This window comes from Vidua macroura, chromosome 7 (assembly GCF_024509145.1).
Source record: "Vidua macroura isolate BioBank_ID:100142 chromosome 7, ASM2450914v1, whole genome shotgun sequence".
Taxonomy (NCBI): domain Eukaryota; kingdom Metazoa; phylum Chordata; class Aves; order Passeriformes; family Viduidae; genus Vidua; species Vidua macroura.
In genome coordinates this window covers 4,729,761-4,753,840 of record NC_071577.1, presented here as the reverse complement: position 1 = coordinate 4,753,840, position 24,080 = coordinate 4,729,761, and the positions used below count along the sequence as shown (strand labels likewise).

The following is a 24,080-nucleotide window of genomic DNA, read 5'->3' as shown; positions in this document are numbered from 1 at the left end:
AGTTGTGAATATTTTAGCTAAGTGTGAAGCACAGTGCTTCTGTTTTGGTGTTTTCTTCTCTTGGTGTAGTAGGCTGCAGATGCAGGGTGTGCCAAGCACAAGGGAGATGGGAGTCAAGCAAGCCTCATTCCTGCTGCAGAGAAATGCCAGGTTTGGTAAGCATGGATGGCAGGAGCAGGTCGGGAGAGTTGGTGGGAGTTGTGATGAGATCAGTTTGGGTTCTGTGCCAGGAATTGTGAATGACAGTTTTCTTCAGATGTGTGTTTTGAGAGTTGGAATTAAAATCTTGTCAGCCCAAATAAGTGGGCTGTGTCTGTGGAGGCCTGCAAGCAAAGTTAGAAATGGAAAATAAGACCACAGGAAAAGCCAAAAATATATTCCATTTTATTTCTTAGGATTTTAGAAGTAAAGGGGGAGATACCTTGGTGCATCTTGTTCATAAGAAATTGAAAGTAAGACTTCAATAAAATACACAAAAGCAGGGTTTCTCTAGGGAAAGTGACTTGGCAGGCTTAGGAATACACTTCATTTCCTGGGGGCTGTGGAACAGAATCAGGATGCTTCCTTTCTTCTATGAATTTTAAGCTCAGGAAATAAATGAAAGGAGAATTTAATTGAATAGGAGTGCACATCAGTAACAAAACTGTGCTTTGGAAATGCCAGTGCTGTGTGTGGTAGCAGCCCTGGTGCTTCAGTCTTGGCAGAGTGGAACTCCCCATCAAAGGAGGATGCATTTGCCATGTCTGTAGGGCAGATAAGCATTTTTAGTAATTAATTGAGTGGCTTAAAGAGAAATTTCAAGGTAAACTTCCACTGCAGCTTAATTATATTTTTAAGTAAAATTGGATTTATGGGGTGGTTTAAATTAGATCTGCCAATTTGGACTTGAAGAAGAAGGGCTTTAAGCTTGCATAAATAATGGTTTTGTTTCTTTTCTTTTTTTCAACAGAGGTTGCAGACCTTGAAGCTAATTTACCTTGTGAGTATAACATTTAATAATATGGATTTTAAGAGGGAAAGGAGCACTGAAGTGAACATTTTGACTGAAGTATGAATGCTGATGGTATTTGTTAACTCAGGGAAAGCTGTGCAAAGCTCCATCACCCTGGCTTGAACAGATTTTCTCTGTTGCTTCCTCTTAGGGGGCTGTGGAGAACTGGACTCTCATTAGTGTCCTTTGGAAGGAGGATTGATAATTTGCCTCCAGTTTTTGATTGCTGGACAGTGGCAGCAAAACTTTTACAAAGTGCCCAAAAGGTTCATGGGACTCAAGGGTGCAATTAGTGCCTCACTGCTGTTTTTTCTTTATTCTCTTATTTTCAAAGCAGGAGATTCTGATTTAGGGGCAGAGCAAATAGCTCAGCTCTCAGGGAACATGAAGTCAACATGCAGTTTTTTCACTTCCAGATATAACTTGATGCCTTTGTTAATAGTGAAAATACTCATGAAAACTAATTTTTTAAAGAGAGATGCATATTCTCAAAAAAAAAAAAAAAAGGCAAGATAATGATTTTTGGATCTGGAATCTTACTTGAGATGTAAGCCTTCCTTAAAGAGAATTTACACAGAGTAATTTTAGGTAATTTTTTTTTTCAGTGTAGGTTCTGTTAGAGGGTAAGAAATACCAGAATGTGTGGTTTCAGTTACCACAATGTGAGTGCTTTACTAGGGTTTGTCTACAGTTCTAGGTAGGTTTTTTCAGGCAAATAGGATTTACAACTATGATACTGTTTAGCTCCTTGGCTACAGAAAAGGAACAGCCAGCTTGATGGGTTAAGAAGCTAAAGACTGCATAGTATGGGTGATAAAATAACCATGATAGACTTGTCTCCTCATGCCAGCCAGCAGTGGAGAACTCACTTCTGATGTAAATTATTCTTTTGCTTCACAGGTACATGTAAAGTGAATTTTCCTGACCCAAACAAGCTCCATTACTTTCAGCTAACTGTAACCCCAGGTAATTTTTTTCAATGTGTTCCTTTTTTTTTTTTTTTTTCCTCTGTGTGTTGGTGTTTAGGAAATGTAATTCCAAGAGGAATTCCAATAAAGCCTCAAGTCAAAGAAAGTCTGGCTGTAGTAGTGATTATTTCATTAAAGAGATGGAGAAACTGGGCTGAGCTTTGACAACCAGATTCCAATAAAAAGGCCTTCAAAAATGAGTAGGGTTGGGAAGTACTCAGATCTTTTACTTACTTTGATTGAGAACTTTTTTCATCTCAGCCAGTTTGAAACCACCTTGATTTGTTTTTGCATTACAGCCCTGTTAGGTTGTGTGTTCCCTGCACTGATTGCTTGGTTCTGCAGCGGTGTAGAGAGAGGTTACCAATGTAACACAGCTGGAAAACTTCAAACCCAGGTGTGCCTGCAGATGCTTAACAAGGAGGAGTCTCTGAGTCTTTGACTGTGCTCAGATTTTTTATTTATGTGAAATCAGATTTTTTATTATTAACACAACTTGAGTATCCTGTGAAGCTCTTGCTGGCAGGCTGGTCAGTAAAAGCATTTTCATAAATTATCATTTCCATGTAAGTTTCTTAATAGCCACCTGAAATTAGTGTTTTCTAAGCATTTTAGAACAGAAGGTTGTGCTTTATGGATGAATTTGCATGGAAGTTTATTTAAACTTCGCATGCACTTTTTGTGTTTGAGACTGCAGCTGCTCAAATGAGACCATTGCTGTGTGCAGTGCACTGAGTGGTTTGAGTTAGGTGTGCTGGATCAGTGTCCCCCTTGCCAGCTCATTCTCCTCGGTGCCCATTTTCTGTAGATGCTTTCTGACAGCAGAATTTGGGTGAGGTGTGTCAGTCATCCTGGTGTTTGTGCCTGGGATGTTTCTGTAATCCAGTATTTTGAAGCCAGAGCAGCACTAGGTGTCACTGTTGCTGTTCATTAGCCCAAACCAACTTGCCCTTCCTCCAGCAGAAATTTTGGGTGGTCTCTGTTAACATGTCCATTCATGTGACTCTCTTTTTTTTGTTGGAAAAATGAGTGAGGCTGCCTTGTCAGTGTAATTAAAAATAAATGTAAGCTTCATCCCTGTCATTCTGTGTAGGAGTTGTGCTCATGTTTACTTGGTGGGTGTTAATTCTGTTTGCACCAAATGCCCTTCACTTTACATGATGCTGCTTTATTATATTCTGGAAAGGAGTTGACTTTACAAGAGCATCACTGTGCAAATGAGTGATGTGTGAAAAAGCTGTCCTAACTCCAAGGTGTCTAAATCCCAGGAATTTGTTTTGTCTGCTCTCTGCTGTGCAGCAGGATGCTGCAGGCAGAAACCAGCTGTTGAATGCAGAGCATGGGTTTTGTGCCAATGATCTTGCCAATGAGATGATCTTAATTAACATTTTGTTACTCTAAATATAGCTGCACAGCTGAAGTCTCTGCAGTTGCAGCCTGACCCAAGTAAACATCTATTTTCAGCTGTGCATAATTCAGGTGTAGACTCTTATGATCAGCCATAGTTTAGCACTGTAAAGGCAGAGCACAGCACAGACCAAGAAAATCTTTGTAGTTTTCTTGCCTCTATTCAATACTGAGGTTTCCTCTAGTATGTGCTAAATCTTAGTTTTCCTTGAGGCAGCAGAATGGTTGTCACAGGAGTTTTATGGCTCAAGCAGGCTTGAGCCAACTCTTCTTGTATTGTCTGAACAGTATTGCATGGATCTTGACTTTGTTCTATGCAGTCATTTTGAATGTGGCTGCTCTTGAAAGGACAGTAAAAGAAGCTTCCTTAGGCTTTCACAGAAAGACTAATTTGAATAAGAAAATGAACTTGACCACCAAGCAGAAATCCTTTCAGGTCCCTTGCTCAGCTCCTCTCACAAAAACCTTTCTCAGCCCATATTTAATGTCACAGAATTATGCTGACAGGAAGTTTTTAATTTAAAATGATTTTGTAGAAAATCTTGATGAGGCTGGCTGCTTCATATAATTGAAGAAATTCCAATCTCTGTATGCTCCAGTTTTCTGCAGTGCACCATCAGTGGATATTTAGCAGCACATGCTAGAAAATGGCTAAGACTTGGATTTTTCTGCTGCAGTGGATAAACTCCATGTTCCCAAGGCAGACACTGCTGGTTTTCTCTGCTGTCTGAAGCTTCTCTTCCCTTTTGTCATCTGAAACATTTGTTCTGCCTTTAAAAAATACCCTTGTGCCACCACTTGCCTCTGTTCTTATTTTTGCACCAGTACCATATTGGATTAAAATCGAGGGAAAATAAGGAGATGGCTGCTTAGAATCCAGGCTTGCTGCACTGGTATTTGGAGCACAAAATTGGAAGCTGAGGATTGAAACATGGTAATGACCTGGAGAAAAATAAAGGAGGTGACTTTAGGTAGCTTATGTGAAGAAACCCAGAAGAGTAAATGCAATTTCCCTGCAGTTCCCAGGCTGTTGGACTAGTCTGGGGTTGGTGTGGATATTTGAGTGCCACTCTAGGGGGATTAATAAAGGCCCAGTTTTCTGGTGAAATGCCCACAAATATTGGTGAGCATGGCTGATTCAGGGAGCAACTATGCAAAGTGCATCCTTTGTGGCCTGCCCTAATTATCTTGCATTTTCTTCTAAAGAGAGGAAATAATTTGGTTAAGTGTTTTCCAGAGCACTTTCAGGCATTAAAACACCCTACAAACACAAGCTAAGATTAGTCAGGTTGTTGGTAATGAAACTTGAGACTGAAGTGGGAGGGATGCTTGCTCTGCTAATACAGCTTGAAGACATAAATTTAGGCAGTAGGAGGAAAACTGTGGCTCAGGAATCCTCCCTTTTTAGCAAAAGTCTCTGTGGCAAACTTCCTAAGTTATGTGTTAAAACTGTTCCATTTGATGTGTTTATTTATAGCTCTTTCCTCACTGTTAATTCTGCCAGAACTTTTTTCCCACCACTTTTCTATGCCTAAAAAATGGAGAATTTCTCTCCCAGTCTGAGAACCTATTTACTTGAGATGCTGAAAGATGACTTCATTGTGAATTATCTTGTTAATGCAGTGCAAGATTTCTGGCTGGGTTCTGAGGCTCTCCAGAATTTTTAATATATATTTGAGTGACTGGTAATGAGTGGCTTTATTGTTGCTTTAGGAACACAGAGGCAGAATTGTATGAAAGAGGGGAGGAGAGATGTCTTGCTCTCCCAATTGTGTAAATATGTCCTTGCTTATTTGATAGCAGGGGCAGTGTGGTTTAGCTTACCCAGTGTGGTTTTTGATAAGTGATTGGTGACAAGGTAAAACCAAAATACAAAATTAGTTGTAATATGAGGCAGTGATGAATATTGAATTGTCTTGGAGGAAGACTTAAAGTTCTTGAATGTTTCTTGGACAACCATTGCAGTGAGTGTTCATTAAACCTGGGGATTTTCTTTGACATAAAACACACGTGGATACATCCATCAGCAGGCATTTATTTAATTTTAGCAGGGGTGGATTGTGAAGAGCTGCTGCATGCTTTGCTCCAAGTCCAGCAAATCAAGGAACTAGTGAAATTAAGCCAAGGAAAGTAACTTTTATACTTGGAAATGTGATAATTCCTGGCACTTGGTTAAAATGTATTATAGTGCTAGATGGTGGATAAAGTGCAGTCAGCTGTGTTCTGTTGGTTAAATGTGGTGTTAGAGTTCCTGGGGGATATTGGACCATTTTCCCAATGATTCCTTTCTGGAACAGTTTCTCACTCTGAGTGCATTGCACATTTGACAGGGAACAGTTTCACCAAAGGGTATCGCTGTAACTCACCTCTTGCTTCCTGTTCTTCACTAATGGCTTGCTTTACTGATTTTTCTCTCTCTATATTCAAAAACAAAAGAGAAATGCTTTTCTCTTGCCTTTTTCCCCTATGAAAATCAGTGCATGTGCCTTTACTTTCTGGCAAAGCATAGCATGCCTAAAATTGCTTAATAAATCCAGCACACTTCAGAATGGAATTGGAGTGGGAATGGAGAACGGATTTGAAAAGCAGATGAGACAGCAACCTGAAGGAGGATTTTGATGACCTACAGTAGACAAACTAAGTTTTTCTGTGGTTTGGAACAAGCTAGGTAATAGTAAAATTGTTCTTAGTCTTTCTGTAAACTATGGATTGTTTCACAGAACATTTCTTTGCAGTGTTGGTTTAAGAAATATAAAAAACCTGCATCATATAATGTTAACCAGCCCTCCTGGCCTTCACTGGGGCTGGAGTGCTCAAGGTGCTTTGAGCCAGAGCATCCCTTGGATGTCTCAAATCCCCAGTGTGGACTGGGTACCTGTTTCCTGGTGTTTTTTTTTTTTTCGCCCATGAAAAACCTCAGTAATGGCAACGCCAGGTGCATTTCAGATCACTTGTAAGCATTTCAGCTTCCAAGCACAGCTATTTCAAGAGTTGCAGGCTGTCTGTCATTCCCATTCTATTAGCCCTGCTTAAATGTAAGTAGATATTTTATTATGTCATATTTGAAAATTCAGCCATTTTAATAATTCAGTAGAGAGGTTGGCAGAGAGGCAGACGTGTTCCTAGCAGATACATCACAGTAAGATAATTACAATGAAAGAGCCTGCTTGCTCTTCTTGAAGTACACTCTGAAACATGCCCTTGCACACATCATTCCTACTACTCACCAGGATTGCCAGCACAAGTTTGGGAAGATGTGCTCAGTCCTGGAGCAGCATCTAGCAGTGCTCTAGCAAGGGCAGGATTTCTCCAGCTCATTCCAAGGGTCACTGATGTGGTGCTGCCTGCCACGTGCCAGCATTTGTTTCCTACAATGCAAGGTTCCTCTAGCTGGGTATCCCTGTTCCTGTGATCAGGATGGTGGATTTTTCTGGGACTGTTGGCTCTCCTGACTTCAAATTTCTGCTGTAAAAATGTTGGGAGTGCAGGAGGACACGGTGCTCACACACTCCTTGGATTAGATGGCAGCTGGTGGTGCAACCAGCTGAAGTGTTTGATGATAACCCTGTGCTGTTGTTTTAGTCTTGGTGCTTTTCTCTTTTATAAGTATTTGCCTTGTTTTCCCTTTTCTAGATGAGGGCTATTACCAAGGGGGAAAGTTTCAGTTTGAAACTGAAGTTCCTGATGCCTACAATATGGTGGTGAGTATTTGTCATTAGTCTCATAGTTGTCATTTTAGATTTTCTTTGCAGGTAACAGAACCTCAGGGGGAACTTGGCATTGAGACTGAGAAAGGATCTTCTGTCTCTTAATAAAATAAGTCTCTGCAACTGTCTGGCAGAAGCTCTGGGAAATGCAGATGAGTGTCTTCCCTTCTGCTGAGGTTCTGCTCTCTCCTGTTAATTATTCATGAGACCTGCATTTAATTATTATTCTCATAAAAAGTTATATATCTAAGAATGAAATAAGTGAACCAAAAGGAAAAAAGGTTGACAGTTGTGCAACTTTCCCCTACATTCTTCTGCTTTGGTGTCTTACTTTTGGTGTTGGCAGCTCAGAGTTCTTGCAGAGAGGCTGAGGAATGTGTAAGGGAGGACCTGGAGATGAGTTTCAGGGAAGATCTTTGGTTCCTGTTCAGCTGAGCCTAAATTCAGCCTTATCTGTGTGTAGTAGTTGCAGTCACAGCTAGGTTGTGTTGGCAGTTGTGTGGGTTTGGTTGTGGGATGTTTTAAGTTTCCCTTAACTACCAAAGAATTTCATTCTGTGACAGAGGTCACCCTCACTATCTTTTGTGTGTTCATTTAATTCCCTTTGATTTTTGTATTCCAGTTGTTCACCCAAACAACACTGCTGCAGGAAAGTGTTTGCTGTGTGTTAACAGGAGAGCTGAAGTTCAGTTTTGATCTGAGTTTTTTTGATTCTCAGTTCCCATAATTAAAAAAGTTTCTGTATTGTTATGGTTCCCTGCTCAGCACTAGCAGGAAAATCTACAGCAAATGTTAATGAAATATTTTTAAATTTGAGCACCTCTTATCCAATACAAAAATAAAAAGTTTTGAAACCATGCAGGAGGTTGGATGTTGTATTGTGGTCAGGTTATTAATGCAGTATTAATCCAAATATTGAAGGAATTCTGCTGAGGCTGTGGTTAGTTTCCTGCCAGGCAGAATGGGACTGACACAAGTGATGCCTGTTTTCAGGAGAGCTTTGCAGACCTGCCAGGGCAAAAGGAGTGGATATGTGGAATTGTGGTGTAGTGGAGGAGCAGAAAATAAATAAAGAGGGACAATTTGGCAGGTTTGGTATTGTGGCCTGCAGCCAAAGCACTCTCAGTGCTTTGCTGTGTGTAGTGTTCACTTTCAGCCAGTCTGAGAAGTTCTCCAGAAGCTGCTGGTGGAAGGTGGCAAGAAATATCTCAGGGCTGCAGTGTAGTTCACCCCAGGGACTTGTATACCCCCTAGGGCCTCCTGGGGGAAATGATGCTTTTTACAGACTGTGAAGAGAAGAGCTGCAGTTGTAGGTGGTTCAGCAGAATGCTTTGGGACTAGCTGGTGTCCAGAGAAAACATTTCACATAACATTCATCCCAGATTTCTCTTAGGAGCCACATTCCTTCTCGAGGTAAATGTCTTCACTAGTGAAGACTTACATCTACAGGATACTGATCAAATTAAATACATAAATAATACATAATTTTTAAAAAATTACAAAGTCTGTTGGTATACCCGTCCTTTGAGAGTCCTAATTCATCAAGAGCTGAAACTGCTAATTTTAAATGAGGGATCCCAGAGCAGAAGTGGCTGCTTAGAAATGGAGAAGGAAGTGAATGTGGTCACTGCTGTGCCCCCCAGCTGAAGCTGCATCTACCTGTGCAGCTGCTGGTGTCTGGGGGGAAGGAAGAGTTTGAGCAAGGAAATAAATGGATTTGGGGAGCTTTGTTAGGTAGAGTGTCACAGGTGCTCAGGTGAAACATCATCCTGAGGAAATCTCTGGATTTGTTGGTCTGGGGAGGGTTCAAAAATGATCTGGAACAAGTTCCAAGGAGAAGTTTTGTCTGAAGATAAATTTTATAGTGGTGCTGCAGTTGTCCTGTCTGTCTAAAAGGGAAAAAGGAGAGAGAGAAAAACCTTTGTCTTACTGTCAGGAGTGGGTTTTTCTAACTTCTAGCAATGAAAATCACTTTGAAAGGATAAAGGAATTCTTTTGTTTCCACAGTACAAAAAATGAGACACTAGTTAGTTCACTGTGAGGATTTGGGGATTTTTTAAAAAGAGTTTCTACAAAGGTTTTTTTTGACTCATCAGTACATTCTGTGTTTGAAGGTGCATATGGTAGAAATTTACTCTTTTATCTTGATCTAATGGCATGGAATAAATTCTGCTGCTTTCCCTCGCTTGAAAACTAGACACCATCTTTCAAAACAATGAGAAAATGTAGCTAATGCAAAGCTTGTGCTGTTAGAAAACTTCTAAGGTGTTTTGGAGGTCAAAAAGTTTGAGACTGTTTTCTGTGAGCCACTTAATTTTCAAGAATGCCATGTGTGATGTCCCTTGAGTTATTGCACAGAACTGAATTGAGGGAAAGGCAAAATCTGCCTTATCAATCCCGGATTTGTTGTGGTGAGGAGTGTTTGTTTTTTTTTTTTTTTTTACAACATCTCTTTTAGGTCTGTTTTTGGTATCTCAGTGTCATGCATGTTTTATTACCTCTTCCAAGGAGTCTTAATTTAAAAAGTTTCTTAAAAAGGGAATTGGGAAGTTGGGAACAAGATGAGATAAAACACATGATGCTGCCGTGCAAATACAGCTCTTTGAGCTGTTTTGCCTCTTGATTCAAGACATCATTGGAAAAAAGTGGAGGGAGATGGCTCCACATTTATAATCTGGGATTTAATTGAAGTCCTGCAAGGTGCTGGTGTGTGCTGATGGATTCCAGGACACTTCCTATCAGAAATAATCTGCCTGATTGAAAGCTGCAAGTCCTAATGGGGAGAGCAGGGATGGAACAACGTGCTGTTGCTAAGCTACTGAAATTTTTATGTGCCACTCTTCCTTTACTTCACAAAACTAGAGCAAAGGAGACTGTACTTTATAAATCTGTACTTCAGAACCCCACTATGACATTCAGAAGTTTGGTGATCTTGCCTGTGGCTTTTCATTTTAGTGCCTTCACTGCTGACGCATTTATGTTCAGTTGTGAACAGGAGGGTCTGTATTTAAAATAAGCTATTTATTTATCATTAGTTATTTCTTTGTTATCTTTGCATCCTCTGCTGTTTTTTAATAAATCCCTGATTTGGACAAGCCTTGGTGAAGTTTTTCTTGTTTAAATTAGTGCCTTAATAGTTAAGTATGAAGAAACTGAATGACTTAAAGGGTTTTGTTTTCCCTGAAGGAGTAAATTTTCTTGGCTTTCTTAAAAGTGATTTTTTTCTAAGGAAAAGCCTAATACCAAGCCTGGTTTTTATGAAGAGTTTAGAAAAGCTAAAAGGGCAGAGAAGTCTGTTTTGGCTCTTGCAGATAATGCATCATTGCCCTAAACATACAAACCCAGGCTGTGAATATCAAATATATTTGCCTTTTTCTGTTTTATGAGTTATAACAGGGTTTTATCTTAAAGGATAACACAGTAATTTATTTTCTCTCCTGGCAGCCTCCAAAGGTAAAATGTTTGACAAGAATCTGGCACCCAAACATTACAGAGACAGGAGAAATCTGCCTAAGGTAGGAACAACATTCTGTTGGAGTTTTTTAACCTTGGAGGTTTCTCTGTTTGGTAAAATATTGGATGTAACTGTCATGACAGTGGTTTTTTGTGCTGATTCTGCATGTAACTTTTAGGAGCATAAAAACCTACTCACAGTCTCATTCTTGCTGTGCTGTAGGGACCATGGAGAGCCTGGCTTTTCAGGTTCAGACTTAGTGTTTTCTTCTACTTGTAGAACAAAAAATGGGGTAAAAATGTAAACTCTAGCCTAAACAAAATGTAGTTTTGTTTCCCTCATAACTGAATCATCCTCAGGCCCTGAGGGAGGCTTTGAGGCTTTACCTTTTAATGCACAAGTGTGTTTAAGAGCTTGAAAATTCTTTTTGTTTCAAAAAGGAAGGAAGAAAGTGTTCCTTAAAGTTTGACAGTAATTATTCTTTGTTTGCCATTTGTTAAATATAATATTTCATATCCACTGATCAGACACATGTGCCAGTTATAACAAAGCAGCGTTGAGGTCAGGATAAGTCAGGATATGAAACCTGAAAGCTTTACCTTGCCAGAGAGGCTTCTCTTGCTGGGTGGGTTTCCTTGATAGTAAATGTTTCCTCTTCCAAATCAATCTGTGAAACTCTGCAATTTCATCCTCAACACCTGAGGGTGAAATTGGCCAGAAACCAAACAGAAACAGCAGTGAGAAGCCTGCCTGTCATTTTTCAAGTTAATGGCACACAGAAGGAAAGGCAGATGAAGCAGAAGCAAAGCCCATAAGTGGAATTGAAAGCTGTTCTGAAAATCCAGCCTGGTTGTCACCATGTGTAGCAAATCAGTGCTTAAAGAGAAGTTGATTTTTTCCTCTAGACTGAGAAATCATTTTAGTGCTGTGTTGAAAGTCCTGGTGAAAATGAAGTTTTTTATTGCCTTCCCTAGGCGGGTCAGGCTCATCATCATTAAGAAACTTAAACGTTCTGAGTGCAGGTAAAGGAATGAACAGGTGAGGTGTTTGAACCAGGGAGCAGCAAATACCAGGCACCAAACCAAAGCTGAAGCTCCAGCTGTAGCACAGCATCTTCTGAGCTTCACATTCATAAAATCCCAGAGTGGTTGGGCTTGGAAGGGACCTTAAAGCTCCTCCCATTCCACCCCCTGCCTTGGGCAGGGTCACCTTCCACTATCCCAGGTTGCTCCAAGCCCCATCCAGCCTGGCCTGGAGCACTTCCAGGGGTGGGGCAGCCACACTTTTCCATCTCCTGAAATGGTTTTAATTATAAGAGAGGAATGTGGTGTTTGGAGCATCATAATTCTAATGAAGTGGAAGCATGCTTTCTGCATCTGCACTGAAACAGTTTGGATTGTCAGATTCCTCAACATATCCAACCCTGGAAATGTCTGGCACTAAATGGAAAAACTAAAATAACTTAATTGCTTTATGCCTGTCAGAGAATGCATTCTATGTATAGTATCTGCAATCAACTTACACAAGAGTCTTTGCATTAAAGTAGCTTCAGTTATTTTTAAAGGCAGAAAATCATCAGTGCTTTCCCCCCACATACCTCATGCTGTGGTATGTGTTGGTTTGATAATCATCCCTGGATGAAAACATTCTAAATAGTTAAACTTGTGGGCAGGAAAAGTGGTATTTTTCTGTGCTTTATGTTACCCTGGGCCATATTATTAATGACAGATCCTAATTAGGTCTGGCCCATACTGGATATCACCTGCACTGCACATGTGGATAGAAAAAATGGAGGTTTCTTCAGACTGATCTTCTCCTTACAGTAAATTGTAGTCACTTAAGCTGCAGACTGGATCAGCTCGAGTTTCAGAAGGTTTTACACTTACTGGAATCATGCAGTTCCTACCTCATGGAATGTTTTTAAAAAGATCTCTTTAGGATGTGTGTATTTAAAAAGAAAAAAAATCCTCAGAGCATTCTGCCATGCAGGAGTTACTCACAGAATGAGAAGATATTTGTTGAAATGAAAGCTGGGCAGCCGACTGGTCACATCAGGGGCTGTTTTGGTTACTGAAAGTTGAAAAGCAGTGGTTTTCAGTCTGCCTGTAGGAACCCAGATTGAGGTATGATTTGTAATCATAGGCTGGGAGGTCTCCCTAGATCTGGGGAAATGTTCTCTTGAGGGGCTTTAATGGTCATTCCCAATCTATAGGAGAAAGAGGGTGCTGCTCTAAAACCAATTCTACTGCAAATGAGGAGTATCATGCCAAAGGGACACTTCTGTGTCTTCCCTGCTTTCCTGCCAGAGTGCTCTGGGAGGTACAGGTGTCTCCTCAGTCTGGCTGTGGTGTCCCAGCTGGAGCTGAGCCAGGAGAGCTCTGAGGCCTTGGGAAGCTGCAGGGCTGTCCATGAGGCTTAGCCCATGCTCAGGTGCTCTGTCACTGAATATTTTTATGATTTTATTTGGTGTGTTAACTTCCCCCTCGCTTGGAATTTCCCAGTGAGGTGTGTGGAGAGGCAAATGGAAGCACTGCTGCACAATTTGATAAGGAGCAGACAAAAAGCAAGCTTCTTTTGCTTTTGTCATATGGAGACAAACTGCAGCCACGAGATGTTATTTTGAACGTTGCACAAGTGGTAATGGCATATTTTATCTTTTGAAAGGCACAGAAATAAGATGAGCAGCACACTTCAGGTGGAATGGGCTTGTCCAGGCTGATCATCCTGTTCCCTAGGATCTCTGCACTGAACAAGGATTGAATTTCCTTGGATATAAACTTGCTGTGTTCATTAGATAACTACATAACCTGTATGATCTAGTCATCTGCTGTAATTTAAAAATTACTGAATACCTGTCAGCCTGGAAATTGCTAAAACCTTATAGTTTAAGACTGTTTCACTTGAACCCTGTCATTTCAGTAGCAGAAGCTGCTGCTGGTGGTGAATTTTTGTGCTTTGCTGTGTGAGTTGTTTCAGGTGACTCCTTACAGAGGAAGGTGTGATTGTGAAATGACGCTTCAAGGAGTTTCTTAGAGTTTTTTTCATTCAGATTATTACTTTTCTGAGCAAGACTTCAGCTTATTTCTCAACTGTGCTCTGATCCCCAGTATATCTCCTTCCCATAACTGCTGAGGTTTGGATCTGAAAGGTCCAGAAATGCCTGAGCACCTCAATGGTTTCCACTTGCAAATAGGTCAGCAGCTTCACTGGGCTTAATATGTACTATAATATAGGAAATTCTGTATTTTGTATGTTAATATTCATATTAAAATGCAAGTAATATTTTATAATACATATATTGTATATTTATTTATGGATTTTATTTATATATATATATTTATCTATATCTCTTTCTCTAAATATATATATAAAAAATCCAAATATATATAAATAATATATAATATATAAAAATTTATTTTATAAGTTTTTCCTCCAGAGTAGACAGACTAAAACTCTCCCACTTTCTTATCTTTGCCTGTAGGAAGCTGAAGTCCTTTCACACAATAGAGGATGATGATCCTCTCTTTGCTAATTAGATATCCCTCCCTAAAACACCCTTTTTTGGATTGGTTTATGCCAGTTTTGGTGAGAGATGGGTCATCCTGCAAGGCTGTCTCTTCACCAGAGATCCACATGTTCTAACATGTATCAGGGAATAAAAAAAGGGTTCAGTGTTGAGCCTGTCACAAGCATTTCTGTCACACTTGTGCTGCTGGAGGAAAATAATTCAGGTGTTCTGACAGAGGTTGAGCTCAGATGGGGAGTTCTGTAATGACACTGTGTAGAAGGCAATTTTAGGCAGACATCCCAACTCCTGGGGTTTAAAATTCCATTACCTGGATATAAATAGTGCAAGAATTAGATCTTATCTTGCAATTACTTCCTAATGTTTTCTGAGAAGGTTTCTGACAAAGGCAGTTGAAGCAGAAGTTGCTCTGTATAATCTGTGTGTCTTTTTTTTTCCAGTTTGTTGAGAGAACACTCAATTGATGGCACTGGCTGGGCCCCAACTAGAACCTTAAAGGTACTGTTTCTTTTTGGAAAAGTCCATCAAACTGAATACATCTTTAAAAATCCTTTCCTGGCCTTGGAAAGAATCAGCTCATGTGGTTTGCTCAAGAACAGGTTTTTGAGGTGAGGTTTTTGTCCTTCAGCAAGTGTTGGTGGCAGCAGTGGAACAGGTACAGTGCTGATTGTAGGAATGTTGGGAGTTCTGGCGTGGCTGCACACAGCCTGCTCCGATCCAAGGTTTTGGAGGCTGGTGTGACTCTGAGAACCCACACTCTGTAAGGTGTGCTGCTTTCCACCCAGGCAGCAAACACAAGAGCATCCTGTGAACAGCAATCCATAACCCTGGTAATTTCCATGGGATTGATACTCCTGACAAAATCAGTGCAGAGCACTGAGCAGGCCATTTATCTTCCTGTTGCTGTTCCCAGGAATGCTGCCAGAATTGTTTCTTGCAGAGCTTTAACAGCATTAGGTGGATAAAGGGTACACATCAGGTGTTTGTCTCTTTCAAAAAGCAAATTGAAAACGACCTTTATCTGATACTTGGTTTGCTCTTTGGCACTATGAATGAGATCTGTGACTTTCTTAATCTGTAAAACATCTCCTGAGGTGAGCATGTGATGTTGTGCAAGTAAAATGAGTGTTTTGTTTGGTGGATTTTCTTAAGCAGTCTTTCCCTGTTGTTTTTTCATCAGTTGGTGTGATTTTGTTTTGCCCTTTGTGTTTGTTTTTCATCTTAGGTTAAATCAAGGCACTGAGTAATTTAACTAGTTAATTTACCAGTTCTGTTCCTGTCCCTGTACTTTCATTCAGATAAAGTTTTACGCTTCAGCCATTAAAAAAATTAATACAAGTGGACAAGAAACCCAAAAGACGGGAGCTTTTTCTGTGATTGTTGAAATGAAAGATTCAGCAAGAGAAAAGGAATTAGTAGCTTAACTTCAAAAAGACAAAATCAGATGTCCTCCTTGGATTTTTGTATTTTTGACCATTGAAGGACCACAGTTGTGAGCTCACTTTTTACAGGTTTTCATCACCACAAGGGGAGCAGTGAGAATTTGCACAGAAGCACTGTGGGCAGGAATCCAGTCTTGGGCCTGTTATGCACTTGAAAGTCAGTATTTAATTTGTCAAGAATATGAAGTCAGCCTGGTTTTTTGGAAGAATAGCACCCAGACCTACCCAATAAAGCAGTCTGAACTACTCCTAAAGAACTAAATTGAGAGTGGGCATGTCCTTCTACCACAAAAACTGTTCCAAGGGCATTAGAAAAGCCATCCAAATAGAGAATACACATGAGAAGCTCCATGCACAAACCATGCTGAATGCAGCTGCATGTGTGGAGCTTTTGTGCTTAACCCTTTAGAAGGCTCAAGATTTTGATTGTGTCTCAGTTTTGAATCCTTGTGGTGACAGCAGAGCTTTATGAAAAATCCTTCAAAATAAACTGTTGTGACCTTTACAATATTTTTTTTAGTATCAAATGGGTAGAAACGTGAAGAAACTTTCTGAAATAAAAATGAAAATCTGCTAAATTGTCTGGAAAACTTACCTCATAGAATGTATTTTTAACAGTGTGGAGGATTCTTCAAGAGGGGGGAAGACCTAACTCAGTTTTGTTTCCCAGCGTTTTTTTGCACTTGGCATCATCTCATCCCTGATTGAATTCTCTTCAGGTTACCAAGTGCTGAGCTTTATCTTTTTTCCCTTTGTGCTTGGGAACACGTTTCCATGGACCACTGTGCAGAGCAGCCTGTGTGTGAGTGAAGGCACTAAAGAATGTGCTATTCCTGAATTCCTGCATTAGATGCTTTTTGAAATCAGGTTCTGAGCAGAGTTGGGCTCTTACCCTGAAACAGGTTTAAAACATTAACCTGCCAGCCTGTCTATATATGCACTGTTAAAATCACTTTTTATTCATAGAAACACTCCAGAATCCCAAACCCTTGGATAATTTCTGGTGGTGGTTGGTGTCCAGGCTGTGGATTGTGTGAACACTGCTGCAGTGCTTTCTTGCTGATCTTTGTGTTCCTTCTGCTCCTTTGTAGTTAAACATGAGTTTACTAAGCTAAACAGGAGCTTACTTAACTTTCAGTCTCCATTCTGTCACGTTCTGCATCATTTTATTGCATACTTTCCTCTCTAAAGCAGCTTATTCACAAATCTGGAAACTGCTGCAGTTACTTTGGACCCTGCTCAGAGTGTCTGAGCTTGCTTTTTCTCCTGTTTTTAGGTGTGATGGTCAAAATGAAAGTTTCCCAGGAAGAAAGCAAATAGATGGCTTTAATTCCATTTTATTCTCAGGTTTTTTTAATGTCACTGGAAGTACCAGCTTTTAAATACCTCATATGACTTCACACTGTTGCTGTTACTCTGCTACTCTGCTTTGTACCCTTCAGTAATTTCAATTTCAAACTCCTCAGTGCTTCAGTAGCTCCTTTTAGACCTCAATATGTACCTTATTTGCCAGGATTATCATCTGCTTAGCTCAGTTAGTTCTCCTTAATTTTCCTCAGCTTTGTCCTAAATGCTTGTTTTCATTTTGCTCTGAAAACATCTCAGGTGATTGATTTTAAGAACTGAACAAGTGGATCTGTATTTTAAATGCCTGACTGGTTCTAAAAGTCAGGCTCCTTCTGCAGTTACCTCTAACTAACTGCAACTGGAAATGGGTTCATAAATCAGTGGCTGATTGATGGACCTGAAAAATAATCAAAGCACACTTGGGCAACTCTGTGGAGGGCTGAGCATATGAACATTAAAACCAGTGTTTAAAAATGTATGATGGATGTTCCCAGGGAATATTTGTCCTTTTTCTTCTTTTTGTAGCTGTGTGCTCACAGAGATCCAGCTGGTCTCAGCTAGCTGGGTGGTTTTCTGGAGGCTTTCCATGTTTGTTAGGTGTATGTGCATTTCAGTTTTTCACTCACATAGTTCCAAGTGCTGGGTTTTGTCATTTTTGTCTTCTTGCTCTCAGGAGAGCCAGGGGCAGGAAACATCCAGGTAGTCTTAAACTACAGATCTGCAGACAGCTTTTCATGCCCACCTACAGGAAACCACAGTTTTCTCAGGAATTTCTCTCCCATAACTCCAGAGTCTAGGTTAATAAGTATCTGTCTGTGCTATTAGATTACCTGATCTAAAAGGAATTAAGACTCATTTCCAGTAAACTGTTGCTACGTGGAGTTGATCCTTAGGAGCCTTGCTTATTTAATTAGTGTTTTAATTCTAAATGGCAGCTCTTTGTCCTGTTTGGTTCACTGGTTCTGCCCTTGTCTTCAGGCAGTGGAATGACTTCATTTGGAATCATCCAAATGCCAAACTCATCTCTTGGAGAAATAAATCAGATGGTCCTGACTTCATTTTTCCAGTTTACCTCAATGTTTAAGCATCAACCTGAGGAGTTTTGAAAGTACAAAACTTTCACCCATCATCTTAAGGAAAATAGACGGTCTGCTGTCAAAATCATCTGTAATTAGTGTAGAGAAGTGTTTGAAACAGACAATAAAGTAACTGTCACTGTCTTGAGGATGAAGGGAAAAAAGAAACCTGTATGCTTTATGTTACATTAATTCTTGTTGCTCAGGCTGTTTTTCTCAGCATTATGATAACATTGTACAGCTATTGATTTATTCAAATCCTCTTCTGGAGCTGGTCTTTTTATGTGTCTTCCTCACCTCTAAAAAGTGAATAAGCCCCAGACAAAAACTTCAGACCCAGTATTTGGAAAGAGAAGCTATAAACTGCTGAAGACAATCTTCTGTGTAGATCTGACATTTTCTTAAATGTCTTATTTTTTCTTAAAATAAGCTTCGGGAAGTATTTTTCCAAGGATATATTGTGTTGTATTTTGACTTCATTATAAATTTGCTTTATCAGTATTGTAAGATGTGATTTATTTTTTTCTCCTCCATACATGCCCAGACTGGTGAAAATACACAGCTCAGTGTCTTCTAATAGCCTTTGCTTCAGAAAAGACTTGCAAAATTTTAATTTTCTGTCTTTAATGTCCTCTGGCAAAACCAAATCTTTGGTTTAGGTACAGTAGCTGCTCTTATGAACATGTGAGTGATGAGATACCTCAGTAGGTGTAATTAAACCATGCTTGTTCTCCCCAAACTGTTGATTTCTGAATATTCAATTGGAGTCAGCTTTAATGCACTGAGCACACTGGTCTCCAGAGGGTGATGGCTTCAGTGTTCTAATCACTGTGGTGTAGTTCATTAAGAAGCTATCAGAGAATTCCCCAGGGAACAATTTCCACAGGATTATCCACTTGCCCTGCAGTAACCACGGGGACAAATGTCAAGGAGTCAGTGACAAAGTGAGGGATGGGAGAGGAGTGCTCTGCATGCTTGGCACTTCACAGCTGCCTTGGTCTGGGACAGGAACAGCCTGGAATTGGTCCTGTTTTCTTTCCCCTCCTATATTTAAGTACAAAAGAAATGATTTTCCAGCCTTCCTCCTTGTTTTGTGTTTGCTAACTGGAGCAGTTTATGCCTTTTAAGTTACCCAAAGCCCCGTGGGGAGCTGCTGTTGTGTTTGGGTGGGAAGCACAGGCAGGGATGACAGACACATGACAACTGAGGTGGCTTTTGTGGGTGGCTGAAGAAAGGTGGCATTCACTTTATCATCTTATTCTAGGTGGAAACAATGTTTTTCAACTTTTGCAAGATTAGAGAGGAGCAGGAGAGGAAAGATAAAAAGAGATTTTATTTGGGAGGAGACAGCTTAGGAGAGAAGAAGGTTTTCCATAAGCTAAAAAGTGCCTATGTCTCTGGAAGGAAAACAGTTTTGTTTTATCCCCAGGACCAGTGATTATTTGGTGGGGTGGGATGAAGTGTGCTTGGTTTTTTAGGCTGCAGTGAGGAGGGGAAGCTGGGCTTGTTTTTAACAGCTAGTGGAAGAAGGGAAGGGAGGAGGAAAACCACTTTGAGGTGGTAAATAGGCAAGACACGACAGCAGAGAGCTGCCCCAGGACTTGGTCATGCATGGCCTGGACTGGAGCAAGCTGGATTTTACAGGGGCATTTCCAGCCCTTTTTAAAACAGACCAAAAATTTTGCTTCAAACATGTGCTTGTATAAATGACTGCTGCTCCTTTTGTTCATTTGACTGGGTCAAATAGTTTGTTTATAAAGAATGGTTTAGCAATGAGCTTTGTTTTGTTCAGTCTGTTAGATCAGAAATGCTTCTTGCCTCCCTTAAGGGAATTTCTTTGATTGGAAGTTTGGTAGGTGCTTTTTTCTGGTTTGCTCTCTTCTTAAATTAATGTATTAAATATACTTTGCCTGTTAAAGGAAAATCTTAATGTAATCTTAATTAATTCTATACCTCAGAAACATTGAGGTAAACTGGAAAATGTTAATTTAATCTTAATTTACAGTTTCCATGTTTGCTCTCTGTCCAGAAGTGTCTTGTGGTTGTCTTTCTGAACCCCTTGTCCGTGGCATGGTTTCAGTGGCATTGCTTTTGTGAAGTGGCTCTGAGAGCTGTCACTTGGCAAGATCAGTGACTGAGTTAGGACCTCCTAGAAATGCAAAGCTTTGAGACTCCCTGGCCTCAGGAGAGGCTGTTTCAAAAGCTGCATTGAGGATTTTGAGTCACTGCTCTTGAACTTCAGACACTGCTGCAGCAGCAGCATTTTCTCCTCGTTTGGCATGCCGTAAACAAATCTGTTGCCAGGCGTTTAGTGTAACTTTTCACTCCCATGCAGCACAAAAATAGTGCAGAATGAAAAGGGACAATTATAAAGGGGTGTTTACAGCAGTCAGTTGATCTTCTGACTTGCTTGTGTTGACTTCCCCATGCTCCAGCCCAGGATGGTGGCAGTGCCATGGAGCAGAGTGTGCTTCCCTCATTATTCTGTGTTCCCCTCACCCACTGTGGATTTAACCAGGTGCCGCTGTGCTTGGGAGCCCCAGTTCCTGATTTCAAATACCATCATTGTCTCCTCTGAACTAACAGGACAGATGTGAATTAAATCCATTTGCATATCCAAGACCTGCCTTGGACTCCCAAAGGCATCTGACCCACAGGTGACATCTGAGCTGATGGCAAACCTCTGGGACACCACACAGGGACAGCCTGGGCAGGCTGGAGCAGGAGCCAGATAAAGCAGCTCCAGGAATGTGGCAGCCCAGGCTGCAGGTCCAGCACAAAAAGCAGGTTTGCTGCAAAAGCAGAGGCTCTCAGCTTTGCCCTGTGGCTGCCCCTCAGCAGTGGTGCCCTTGTGCTCTGTAACTTTGATGGTAAACCCAGAGCAGAAGTCTCAGAAAAGCAGCTTTGTAAAGGAAGCAGCTTTGTCAGGTGCAGATGTCTGATCTTGTACAAGTGGGGTCTCACTGAAGTGCACCACTGTCAAGGTGTGCACCATGAACATTTTCAGGGTCACCTGCCATGCTCCTCCCTGTGAAAATCACCTTTAAAAACTCCTGCACGTGGGCTTAACTTTGTTTTCAGGCTATTTAAGCCACAAGTTCAATAAATATTTGAAGCCAAGCTTGACGCTTTATTACACTGAAGGGGAACAGAAGTTTTTGAGCTGTTAAATGTGACAAGATCTTCAGTGGCTTGTACATCCTTTTAGTTCCTTGGGAAAACCCAAAGCAAGCATCTAGGCCGGTGCTTATCTGCATGCAGCCAACAGCTCTGCTGAAGTCAGCAGTGCAGGGTGATTATTTCTGCAGTTCAACAGTGGTGAGTTTTTCAAATACCAAATACTTGCTTCACTTTTGCTCATCTGTTCCATCCCACTTCCCTTTCTCAATATCCTAGACTTAAATCCAGGCTAGCCTCAAGCTCATTACAAAAAGCAATTGTCCTCTGGTAGTAATTTAGCATTATTTCTTATGGAGCCATGCAAGGGTATAAAATGAATCCAGCAAATCATAAAACTTGAATAGATGGAAACATCAAAAATGGTATTAAGACTATCACAAGTAAATTATTCAGTAAGAATAGTAATCCTGTTATGCTTTTTGTCTAGAGTGGCAGTGGAGATGTACAGCATTCTGACAACTTGTGCCTGTACAAAGGTTTTTGTGTTTTTTTGGTTTTTTTTTTTTTTTGTTTTTGTTTTTGTTTTTTTTTTTTGATGTTTCCTTCTTTGTTTTTTAATAGAACTCTGTAAAACCAGCCCAAATGAGTCAGGCACCCCAAAGCATTAAAACCAGGGTCCAGCAAATAAGAATTTGGGAACAATTGATTATATAATGGGAAAATATGACATCAGATCTCCTTTTTGAGCTGAAGCATTTAGTTGTGTGAGGTATTGGAGCTTGTATTGGACAAGAAGGAGTTTTGTGTGCAGAGAGCTCTGCTGGTGTCTGGGGAGCTTCTGGCAGAGCAGGGGGGTCAGCACTGCTCAGAGTAAGGAGAAGATGATGTCCTGAGGATTTTGGAAGGCACTGACTTGCTCCTGGTTTGTTCCTTCTCAGCCATGCTGGTGCTTGAACAGCTGTGGAGAGTTTGTACCCCTGGGAATGCAGGTTTGGCATTCAGGAGTTAGAAATGGCCAGACCTCAGAGTACTCAGGTGGCCTTGTACCTGTTCAGGATGGTTTTAATGCTCAGTGTTGTGGTTCTGCAGCACATTCTGCAACTGCAGCCTGCTGTGCCATGGTGTAGGTAGAAAGCAACTTCTGAAAATGTCATTTTTCCCTGCAACTCTGCCTCCCTGAAGCACGATACAGCCTTGGAGGGCAGCAGTGGAATGGGATCCTGACGTTTGGGTGCAGAGGGGTTGCCCAGAGCTGCTGAGCACCCTCTGATCCCTGGATGTGGGAGAATCAAGTGGAAATTGAGACCTTCCTGCCTTTTGCTGCTCTCCATGCCAACAAATCTTCCTTTAATCTGTGACTTTGGCACATCACTGCACTGTACTAATTATTTATCCCAAGGATTAATACAGGTGTCCTTAATACCATGCTCTGCTGGCCTCTGCTGTGCCTGGTGTCTGTTCCAGCAGCTGAACAAGCACAGAAGCTTAAATAAAGTGTGAAACAATGATTTCCATCCCTTCTTTGAAACAATTGAATAATAAACTAATTAAAATTGAAATGTTCAATTTCTCCTGCTTGCCAGGGAACTGGCAGAGTTGTTCTTTGGGAGTGAGGATGACTGCTCAGCACTAGAGTCTTAAAAATTACAGATAACTGGAATGAAATGTCTGGGTCACCCCTTTTGTGCAGTTTATGTATCGGTGCTGCCACGTTGGAAAGTTGCTGCCTTTGCCACACTTGAGAAGGTGCTGAGGCTGGAAAGGCTGACAGTGCCATCCCTGCTGGGCAGATGGATGTTTTAAAAGCAGATAAAGTGAGTGGGTTGTTTGTGCAAGAGCAGAGGGAAATTGGATCGTGAGAGGCCGTTGGCTGCGGAATGCTGACATCGTGTCTTGTTCATTAGGGTGTAATTGGACAGTGTCCTTAAGGGATATGGATTTCTGTGGTCCACACTCTCAGCACAGGGCCCAGAACAGGAAACAAGCTCAAATATACTCATTTATTGAAGTTCTTTGCTGTGCATAGGAAGTTTGGTACTTTGAGGCTTTATCTTTATTGTAAATTTAACTGTGGAATGACTGGAGACACGTGCTTACGTAAGAATAGTATTTCTCTGTACTCCTACTGCAGCTCACCCTCTTTTCTCTCATATTTTGACAGTTTCAAGTATTTGTTTGACCCCTCTTTAATTTTAAGAATAGATTGCTGAATTAATTTTCATTACCCAGCCTTTAAACTAAGCAGTGCAGTTTTCAGCTGGTGGCATATCCTAAGGTATCACTTCTCTCCTTGAAGGGAGGAGCAACAGGAATACACACAGAAAGCTCTGACCTTCTGTTTGAAATATGCAGTATTTGGTTTTGGTGACTTCTAAATATCAAGTGGCCATGAAATGGGAAAGCTTTTTCAGCATTTTGATTTAAATTAGTAAAACATAACTTGTAATCTAGATTTTTTCCAGATATTTCATGTATTAATAGAAAAATAAAGTTTGTGAACACGTTCTAAACTCCTGAAATGCCTGTCTAACTGTGTTTTTCTTTGCAGGATATTGTCTGGGGGTTAAACTCTTTATTTACTGTAAGTAAAGGAATATTTTGCACATTCCCTTTTCTTTTTCCTGCCTGCTTTAGTTTCAGCATCACCTAATGACAACCTTGTGTGTTGCCTGTAAAAGTTTTGGTCTTTATTTCCCTTGGCTTCAGTGGGTGTTGGTTGGACAAGTATGAAATCAAATTGTGCTTTTTGTTTGTGGAACTCTTCCAGACTGTCTGAAATGCCAGCTTTTTGTACATGGATTTTCCTTTGGTTAGAAATATTAGGGGATATTTTGATAACAAATTATTTGGGATCTTCCACACAGTATGAAACTCTTTCTGCTAATTTGCAGGAAATAGAAATGTGTGCTGTTCTGAGAAAGAATTGTGTTGGTCTTCGTCTTTTTTAAAAAATCCTATTTAAGAGTTAATGACTGCCCTGCAGTCTCATTCCTTGTTAGCATAAAACCTGACTTGTCACAGAATTTATGTGATTTTATTCAG

General features: G+C 40.6%; 1 protein-coding gene across 5 annotated transcripts in view; it reads left to right on the top strand.

Annotated features, from left to right (window-relative positions):
• Positions 1-24,080, top strand: part of UBE2F (ubiquitin conjugating enzyme E2 F (putative)) — a 56,181-nt gene that overhangs the window by 10,183 nt on the left and 21,918 nt on the right. For 3 of the 5 annotated variants that reach the window (XM_053981881.1, XM_053981883.1, XM_053981884.1), the window contains exons 3-8: positions 950-979; positions 1,892-1,957; positions 7,000-7,067; positions 10,518-10,588; positions 14,494-14,551; positions 23,587-23,619. In XM_053981881.1, coding sequence (XP_053837856.1) covers positions 950-979; positions 1,892-1,957; positions 7,000-7,067; positions 10,518-10,588; positions 14,494-14,551; positions 23,587-23,619 — 326 coding nt within the window. The remainder of the gene's footprint in view (positions 1-949; positions 980-1,891; positions 1,958-6,999; positions 7,068-10,517; positions 10,589-14,493; positions 14,552-23,586; positions 23,620-24,080) is intronic. The other 2 variants (XM_053981882.1, XM_053981885.1) reach the window with 1 other exon arrangement.